This window comes from Gossypium raimondii, chromosome 13 (assembly GCF_025698545.1).
Source record: "Gossypium raimondii isolate GPD5lz chromosome 13, ASM2569854v1, whole genome shotgun sequence".
NCBI lineage: Eukaryota > Viridiplantae > Streptophyta > Magnoliopsida > Malvales > Malvaceae > Gossypium > Gossypium raimondii.
This window is the reverse complement of record NC_068577.1, coordinates 10,655,813-10,664,909: the sequence shown is the minus strand read 5'-3', so window position 1 is coordinate 10,664,909 and position 9,097 is coordinate 10,655,813. Positions and strand designations below refer to the sequence as shown.

The 9,097-nt window shown below is 34.2% G+C and overlaps 2 protein-coding genes across 2 annotated transcripts; one reads left to right on the top strand and one right to left on the bottom strand.

Annotated features, from left to right (window-relative positions):
• On the top strand, positions 1–585 carry LOC105783242 (small polypeptide DEVIL 4-like). Its single transcript, XM_012608575.2, has one exon. The coding sequence runs from the start codon at positions 23–25 to the stop codon at positions 236–238; it is 216 nt and encodes a 71-aa protein (XP_012464029.2). The 5' UTR covers positions 1–22; the 3' UTR covers positions 239–585.
• Positions 586–1,453: 868 nt separating this feature from the next.
• On the bottom strand, positions 1,454–8,159 carry LOC105783241 (uncharacterized). The gene is made up of 14 exons (XM_012608573.2): positions 7,914–8,159; positions 7,001–7,091; positions 6,806–6,890; positions 6,294–6,363; positions 5,728–5,797; positions 4,143–4,212; positions 3,941–3,986; positions 3,594–3,846; positions 3,300–3,505; positions 3,127–3,201; positions 2,459–2,519; positions 2,166–2,246; positions 1,987–2,066; positions 1,454–1,727 (listed from the first exon to the last, which is right to left on the bottom strand). The coding sequence occupies exons 1-14, from the start codon at positions 8,057–8,059 to the stop codon at positions 1,649–1,651; spliced, it is 1,413 nt and encodes a 470-aa protein (XP_012464027.1). The 5' UTR covers positions 8,060–8,159; the 3' UTR covers positions 1,454–1,648.
• Between the last annotated feature and the right edge of the window lie 938 nt (positions 8,160–9,097).

Here is a 9,097-nt window from a genome sequence, read left to right as displayed (position 1 = left end):
TCCATGGCTCTTTACTAGACCAATGAATGTAAGGCAGGACCACACTTTCCTCCCTATAAGAACCCCTCTTTCACTTCCGCAGCAGCACAAGGTAGAGATGAAGATGAGCAGTGGCAGCATGGGAGCCTCAAAGAGAAGGTTATCAAGCAGAGGTGTTGGAGGGGTCCTCCGAGAGCAAAGGGCTAAGCTTTATATAATCCGTAGATGTGTTGTTATGCTCCTTTGCTGGCATGATTGAAACTCCTTTTTTTTCTTTTTTTTTTCTTCATTTCATGGTGGAGTGTAAATACTTTTCCAGCGGCGGATATCATTATCGGAAAGTTGAAAAAACAATTTTTGTATGCCATGGCCTTATGGCCTGGATGTAAATTAGATAGCTTGAATTAAAATCTTTGATATTATTAGTTAACAAAGCATATGCTCCTTTATTCTTTTAAATCTGCTTCTGTTGTTGTGACATGGAGATTGATCCACCATGGGATTGGAGGTCAAAAGGATCAATGCAACTGCTCTTTAGCTTCTGTCATTTGCTTTCAGATGGTGAAATAGAAGCTGATAAACGAATTTCGGGCTTTGCCTATTTCATGAATTGCTCAAAGTTTAGTTTTCTTCTTCCGGTATGAAACCTTCCCATATCTATTAGTCATATTGAATTCCAACTAAACACCAAGTCTAGTCAGGTTAGATGGTCTATCAACTTTTTTTCTTTCTTTCACAAAACTTGAATCTGAACACTCTGTCCAACAAGATGAGGGAATAGACTATCAAAAAGAAAAGGGTAAGATGAAAGGCAAAGCCCACGTGCGCCTCCGTATACACAAGCCCCACCACCACACATGGTCATGTCATGGTTGTCTGCTTCATTTTCAATCAACAAAAAACTACTGTTTAATATCAATAATTCATCAAACTATTACTATATTGCATGTATACATATGTATTATATATGTTGGAAAAGCTTAAATCTAAGACCCCTCTTAGAGAGGGGATAAAATGTAGAATAACAACGTGAAATTGCATGGACATGGGCATGGCTTGGGTCAGCGATATTGAGCTAGAAAAACCAGCCTGCCAATCCATCCATATTGACCAGGTCGTTGAATGCATGGGCATGGCTTCTTTTCAATCATGGCATTCATGTGCCATAATTTACATCTTCCACACCAATGCCCTAGCACTAACAGTTAACTTGTAAGCCAAGCAACAGTAATAGGCATTTGATGCTGGATGTAACTTATGGCACATGTAAACAATTATGTACAATCTCCTATACCATCTTTTTTGTTGAGGTCGTTGACTTCAGTTTTGATAAAAGCACATTACTGCCTTGATTTTCATTACAGTTGCTTATGAACTAAGTAAACCTCCAGTTTGAACATCGTTAATTAAAGATCATTTTTAAGTTTTAACAAAGTGAAAAGATACTTCGGCACTAATGTTATTTCATCGAAACTTTGTATCATGTCAAAATCCCTAAATTTCATTACATAAATGCAACCAAATGTTATTTACAATTCTTGGATGCGATTACACAACTGTATCTTGTTCCAAGAAACCAAATTGACCTGCTTCTCAATGCTTGCTTCACCAAAAATCACAAGCAATTCTTCAAAACTTTACATGAATTTTTTCTACAGGTAATTTCAGACTACACATCATACACCAGCAGTCGCTCTTCGATAGAAACACGGCAGATTGGGCACCTTTTACACTTCTCACAGCATGTACTGAGATGCAAATTAGTCAGATAAAAAAGAATGCAAGATTCCACATCCTTTGATAAGAAATGTAATATTATGCATGGTCATAAGACAAAGGTTACAATTTTGTAAGTAATTACCATAAACATACATACATGAGAATTTATGATGCCTTAGCTGTAGATTTAGGAGATATATCAATGCATTAATCATTACTGATAGAGCACGTGATAGCCAGAATGAACGAACTTTAGCAGTATTTATGGGGATGGGTAGATATGAATACCTGCAGAGGACATGATGCCTACATGGGAGGAGGACTATGTTGATTTGTTCTTCGAAGCAAACTCTACAGAGAATCTTTTCCTGACAGATTCATTAAATTAACAAGTAAGCAACACCATAGATAATGGCTCAACAGTTATAATAACTAGGTTAGAACTTATGTTTTCTCCTGAAATATACATTTTGAAGTCTTTCAAACTCCTGCTGGCTAAATTGTGTGATTTCTGTCTGCTCACGGACTGCAGCTTGTAATCTCCAAATCTGTATTTAAAAGAAATGAAGATTTTATCAGTACAACATCATTAGATGGTAAACAGGATTTCACATATTATATAGCCATCAAGTTGGACAAAAACAATTGCAAAAGTAAAGCAGACTTCAATTAAATTTCATTCAAAAATAAAAAAACCAGACTTAAACTAAAGCATAAGCTTATACTTTTACGATTTGAAGATAACAAGTACTAGGTGTACCTCTTCAACCAGATCTGATTTAGGCATTTTCTTCACAGAATCAGGTGAGAAAGTGTTATATCTGAACGTTAAGAGGATGAAAGATAAGATCAGCATAGAGACAAGAGGAGGAAAAACCTGTTACAATCTCTGTAATACTCAAGGAGCCCCATAGCAAGCAATGGAAGCAACTGGTACTTATGATGAGAAGAAACAAGCATTGTTGATAAATTCAGCATAACAACAATAACTCATCATGCAGACTCCATTCTTTAGTTTCCAATGCTTTTCAAAACATTCTTTTCATGAAAAATAAACTAAAGGAGTAAGCCAGAACACCAGAATGGAATATACATGTATGGGAGAATTTATTATTCTTTCAACCAGTAATAGATGGAAGATTTAAAAGGTTGTCACCATGTGGTGAAATGAATGGACATAATCCTAACGGATAAAGGTGACTAACTGGTAACTTTACTGCATTTCTTGTGCAGCTATAAATGAATACTGATAGTTCGTAATGAAAACTTTTCCACTTTCAGAAAAATCATACTATGCTGGAGAAACCATTTTTGGTATGCTTTTTAAATCTAAGAAGTCCCTCAAGAAAGCAGGCAGAATTGTTGCTTATACATTTTGCTAGATGAATGAATGCCTAAAGGAACCAGAACATAAAATACAAAACATACCCAGATGCCCCAGAACAGTAAAGTCTAGCCTGCTCCTCTCGACTTCCTTCATCAATAGACCACCAACCCAGCAACCTGTTGAAAGAAAGAGACATAAATGACGAGTCTTGCTTGACAATGATTAATTTTTTTCACTAATCAATTTTTTAAAGTCCAACTCCTAATAAAACTACCTTGACCCATGGTGCAAGAACCCAAAAAATTCAACCACTTTTGATGATATATCAAAGTATCTTCCAGAGACAGCTTCACTATGTATTAAAATAACAATTTTCTCAATCAATCTATATGCAGCAAGAACAACCCCAGCTCCTTGCAGCAGCAGAAGAGGAGAAAAAAGGACTGGAGATGATATATTTCTTGCACTAGGTGGTGTTCCCTGGCATCACAGTTTAATATGTATTTAAGGTACGACTTTAATATTTGGAAAAGTAACAAACAAAGGCCCTTCTAAACAATAAAAATACCTCTAAGTACATGAAAAGCATGATCTGGAAACCAATAAATGGAATTTTCATAACATGCCCTCCAATATCTTGCATGCTGCACATTCCACTGTTCTGTTGCATGTCTTCATCAGTAGATACTACCAAACCTCTGTTCCAGTCCAGGTATCTCGTACTCATTGAAGATGAGCTGGTTTGTCCAAGATGGGAATTTCGATGAATTGCTGGATTATACCACTTTGTACAAACAAGAAAGGCAAAGCACTCTGCAATACTGCAACAAAACAAAAAGGATAATTCCAATAGAAAAAAGGGAACCGAGGAGAAGCCAAAAAAAAAATCATCACATGAAAATGATCGTATTCTACCCAAAATTTATGAATAAATCCCACCAGCCGAGAGCTGCAACATCACCTACACGTTGTTAAAGATCAATTAATGTATTAGCATTGCACGTTTTGAACAACTCACATTTATAACAAAGATAGAATAAATGCAGCTTGAATAGTACATAAAGAAAAGGAAAAAAGAAACTAGGTCAAGAGAATTATGACTAAACAAACAACTTACCACATAACTTTAAAAGAGTGAAAGTTGTGGCAGCAATAAAAAAGACCATAGATATTGCAACCCAAAAATGCTACAAATAAAATACCAGAAATTTAAGATCAGTTCTCTGAACAATTATCAGGGCACAATACTTTAACATTAGATATTAAAAAGTAGATCATCATGGACCATATGTATTGTTACCATTATCAAACTGAGCATATACTCTGGTTAAATATGAGTATTTTTTAAGTATGACGCATTCACAACAAGCAGTTAGAAATGTGAAAAGTTAGTTAAACTGAACATTAATATCATTTTTTCTACTTCTTTCACATTGTTTCTTTTCCTCTTTCTTAATACCGTATGAGTCAACATGATAGGGCGTAAACTTTTAATTTATTGTTCATTTTCAATCAAGTTGTCCCAAGTTAAAAAATGTATCTTGAAAGCAAATCTCATGCTTAATTAAAAGCAACATAACGTTCAGAATAGTTATTGAACGGTGCACCTCTAGAAAGGCTAGTAGAGATAAACCATGGAGATACAAAAGAGGAAGATTTATACAATACAGTGCTTCTGAGTTCCAAAATTGGAGCAAGTCAAATATGAATCAATTCAGATGTATCTCCTCAAGCAATTTTCTTGATCAAAGATACAAGAATCAAAAGTATTCAAGTAAAGGTTTTGAATATGTTTTGTTGGTACAACAAACTGCCAACCAACACTTAATCACTATGAGAAAGCTGGATTAGTGCTACATAGAACCAGATAAGCTAAATGATAACTTGAACTGAAATGTGGTTAAGGATCTGGAATAAGAGAGTCAATTATTCACTAAAAGGCTGAGGCTCACAAAAGTGACCTAGATGAGAGTATAACCTTACAGCAGAATTAGGTAATTTAGTCTAAAGCGAAACCTCTGCTTATTTGTCAAAAATAAAAAATAAAAAAAATGTGATAAAAAACTTGATCTCTTATTCAGTAATTATAAAATCTAATATCTTTTTCTAATCACTGTTAAAAATTAAGAAGAGGGGGGGGGGGGGGCTCTTCTGACAGTTCACAGAACAAGGAGATAACATCTTCTCCTAACATCCAAAGAAAAATGGCAAGGGTACAGAACCAAATTAGATTTTCAAAAGTAAAAAAATGGAAACAATACATGATACATAACCAATCTCATAACTGGTTCTTCTCAATTCAAATTGCAATAACTAAGTACACATCAATTAAGGCCAATGCCTACAAGGTAGTAAATCCGGGATAATGGTTGAACTTTGAATCATATATACGCACCCCATGCAGACATGCATTATATTTATATGCATGTTTGATTGTTTTATCATGCATTCCAATAAAAGTTGAGAGACTGATCAGAGCGATGATTACCATTACCAGTAACATTATAATTCCATGCCTTGTCTGATGAAAGATGAAATGAAAACCAAAAATTGATAAAGGTGCAAAGCCACTGGAGAAATCATCATTTATGAAACTTATGAGTATGTAGAACCAAGCACTAAGGCTAATGAAGAATTTTATTTCATGAGTTATATATTATTCCTAAAATAAATCACTTAGTCAATAATAATTACAAACTTACTGGAAGGGTCTCCCATATCACTTCATCACTCATACTTTCATCATCTCCGGGCATTAAAGCTCTGCACATCCTGTTAAAAATTAAAGAAAAATGGTTATTGCATCTATAACGGTTGATAACATAGAACTAAATAACAGGAACATTGAATACCTGCCTACAACAGGCTTGGTGCTTTGCTAAAATACTAAAACATCAATGGCCTTGCTATAGTTAATGGAAAAGTCTGTAGACTCAAAGCAATGCAACCCAACAGAATTTTTGGGCCGGGTGAGGATCAAAAGGAGGACACCAAATGTGTTTATGATTTTTTTGAAGTCAAGAAACAAGAGATGAAGTTGGCAAGAAGCATACAGTCCACACTACATGCTACAAATAACCACATATCATGATACTGGATTTAATTAATTTTTTAAGGTTGTCAAGAAGTTTTGCGAGATTTCAGATTCCTATTGGCTGGAGCCAAAACATGAACAAAATCGATTCAGTTAATAGGCATAAGAGTTTTATAGTACCAGAAAGTACTCAACCACAAATAGAGGATCAACATAATGGTTAAAGAAACATACCTGATATTATCAATCAAAATAGCTATTTCAAATATAAGCAGGGGCATAAAGACGATCTTCAGATTAACAACTGCAGAACATTGATTTTCACAGAATTAATTTAATATGATAATCCAATGGAGAAATTAAATGCTAAAAGAATATAGATGTACTAAACTTTTGAAGAATCAGATGTATATCCTTCGAAACAAGGGATAAGTTCAGATAAATACTTCACTACGTTGAAGATAGAAACTAATATCTGCAGACTATCGATAATACTTAAAGCAGTATTAAAATGTATTGATAGAAAGAGTATCAGTTAAGTTAATACGATAACTTGAGCATAATAAGTAATTTGTGAGCCATTAATCTGAACAACCTTGATCCACCAAATCAAGGAGTGTAACCACGATGGAAAATATTAAAGCAAGAAGTAAATAATAAAGAAAGAATTCATATATCTACAGATTATATGTTAAATAGAGTAAGTACATCTACATTATAATGTCCAGAGAATGTTGCCTCCGTACCAAAGCTATTGTCAAGATGTATACACAAAAGGAGCTCAAAAGCAACAAGCAATGGTGATGCCATGACCGTATGAAAGGGGGCCCACTGTGCATGAGAAAATCACATTAGTGATTTGGATTTATTTCGAATATAACACCATAAAACATCTTGTCGCAGCTAAGATGACATCCAAATTTAGAGATGATTTGTTATACATTACGATCATGAGGGATTGCTGGAGCAGGCAAAGAAAACCTCCCACGTGCTACGACTGAATGAAAGAGCCATAACGGGGCAAATACAAGCCTGCACAAGGAAACAAAAAGCAAGCAGCCTCTAATAAATAGAAAACCAGAGAAAGAGTAGTTTACTTTCTTACTAGCATAAGATGATTTCATGCTCTCATCTCCCTACTTGCCTATAGAAGAACTAGTGAATTTACACTGACCTGCAACAAATGCATGCAGGTTCTGTCCTATATTATACACCTAACAGTGTTAACTCTATAACTAACACTTTCCTGAGAGCCTCTATGCATGATCATTAGTTAAATGTATTCACACTGTTAACCTTATATATGATCAAATCAAGGAAAGCAGATCAAGTATCTATGAGAAGGAAGAGAAAAAGCCATCAGTTAAACCCCTAACAAAGAGATTACATGACACTTGCCATATGTTTGAATTATATGGCTATCCCGATAGAGAAGCCAAACCAGTCAATATTTCCTACAATCAAGTTTACAATTCTAGAGATTAATCAGATAAAACTTGCACAATTTCCATCTCAAAAAGAAAATCCCCCACCCTTAGTCTTCTTTTCCATCTCAAAGCCACCCAATTTTCACTTGCTTAAATCAAGTAAAATGTTACTCAAGGAAAAACTAACAACATACAAGTCACAGAAAGAAAGAAAAAAACCCTTAATTGCAAAAGAGATTTATATGAATGTTTTAAAATTCGTTTAACCAAGAATATTGTAAAAGGATGGAAGTGACTTGATGAATATAGTTAATGTAAACAACGAAATGAAAAAAGGGGGAAAATCATTGCTTTTCGCAAAACGTAACAGTCGTGAAACAAAAGGAACCAATCGTAAAATTAAGCAAATGAAAAAAGAGAAACGAACCACCAAGAATAGGAGAAGGCATGGTGAAGCTTAAGAACGAGTAAAAGGGTGAAAGAGAAGAGCAAGGCATGGGCTAGCAGGGCCAGCAGTGACTTCCCCACTCTCCTCCAGCTCATCACTACTCTTCTTCTCTCTACAACAAGCATACCCAGAAAATAAAAAAGGGAAAAAATCAAAAATCAAAATTTGATGGAATTCTCAAGATACCCAGAAAAGATAAACATCAAAAAGAGCAACTTGGCTTTCACGCCAAAGCAAAGGCCTTTGTATATGGTGGAAAAATTCTTGGGACGAAATTAGACGGATGATGGCATCTTAGTCTAGGAAAAAGATGAGGGTAGTTTGGTCAAGGGGAAGAAGTGATTTGGTGGTGCCCACATTAAAAGGCATTAAAATATAGGAACCTATACAACAAACACTTATAGACCTTTTAACATGTAATAATAATAATAATAATGTTAGTTATTTTAAACGATAAATACCAACCAACCAATTATGAATTATAAATATTTCATAGTAGCAATCAGGTTTCACATAATGATTCAATCACACTTTTGACAACTCCAATTGAATCTTTGAGAGCTTACAAGATAACCTAGGGAGAGAATTAATTGGTCTATTTAAATAATTGGTCTGAGTTAAAAGATTGGATCGATTAATTCGTAAAATCGAAAGTTGAATTAATTTTGTTTTTATTTTTAATAATTTATTCAACTAAATCAAAAATTGATCTAATCGAAAATCGATGGTCAAATTGAGTGATATAATCATGATGATGTTCTAAGTAAGTATCTTAAGTAAATTGAATTATTCAAAAGTAATCATTTAAGTCATTGGGTCCTAAGTGAGATTTTTAATTCTATTTAAACATCCACGTATTTTATATTAGAAAATCTATTTTCTTTGTTTAATTAATATTTCTTTCTTTCTTTCTTCTATTTATATAACCTAAAAGTGTTAAAGCCTTTAAAGTTGTTTCTCTTCTCTTCATTTCTCACGCACTAATCCACTGAAGAAAATGTGAAGAAAAGGCTAAGAAAAGATTTTTTGATAAAAAAATTTTTTGTTGTAAGAACTTTGGGGATTCTATCTTTCATAGCTCATTTAGTTTATTTATTTGATACGATCCACCAATGAAGCAAAGGGCAAAGGTTGTTGTGCTTGAGTTGTTAAGGAAAACAAAG

Excerpts from the sequence above, each read along its gene's own strand:
- LOC105783242 (XM_012608575.2), top strand. The coding sequence starts at position 23 with ATGAATGTAAGGCAGGACCACACTTTCCTCCCTATAAGAACCCCTCTT.
- LOC105783241 (XM_012608573.2), bottom strand. The coding sequence starts at position 8,059 with ATGCTTGTTGTAGAGAGAAGAAGAGTAGTGATGAGCTGGAGGAGAGTG. Across the intron at positions 6,891-7,000 it reads CAATCCCTCATGATCGTAAT|TGGGCCCCCTTTCATACGGT; the intron begins GTATAACAAATC and ends TCTCATGCACAG. Across the intron at positions 4,213-5,727 it reads TGATATGGGAGACCCTTCCA|CATTTTTGGGTTGCAATATC; the intron begins GTAAGTTTGTAA and ends TTTTATTTGTAG.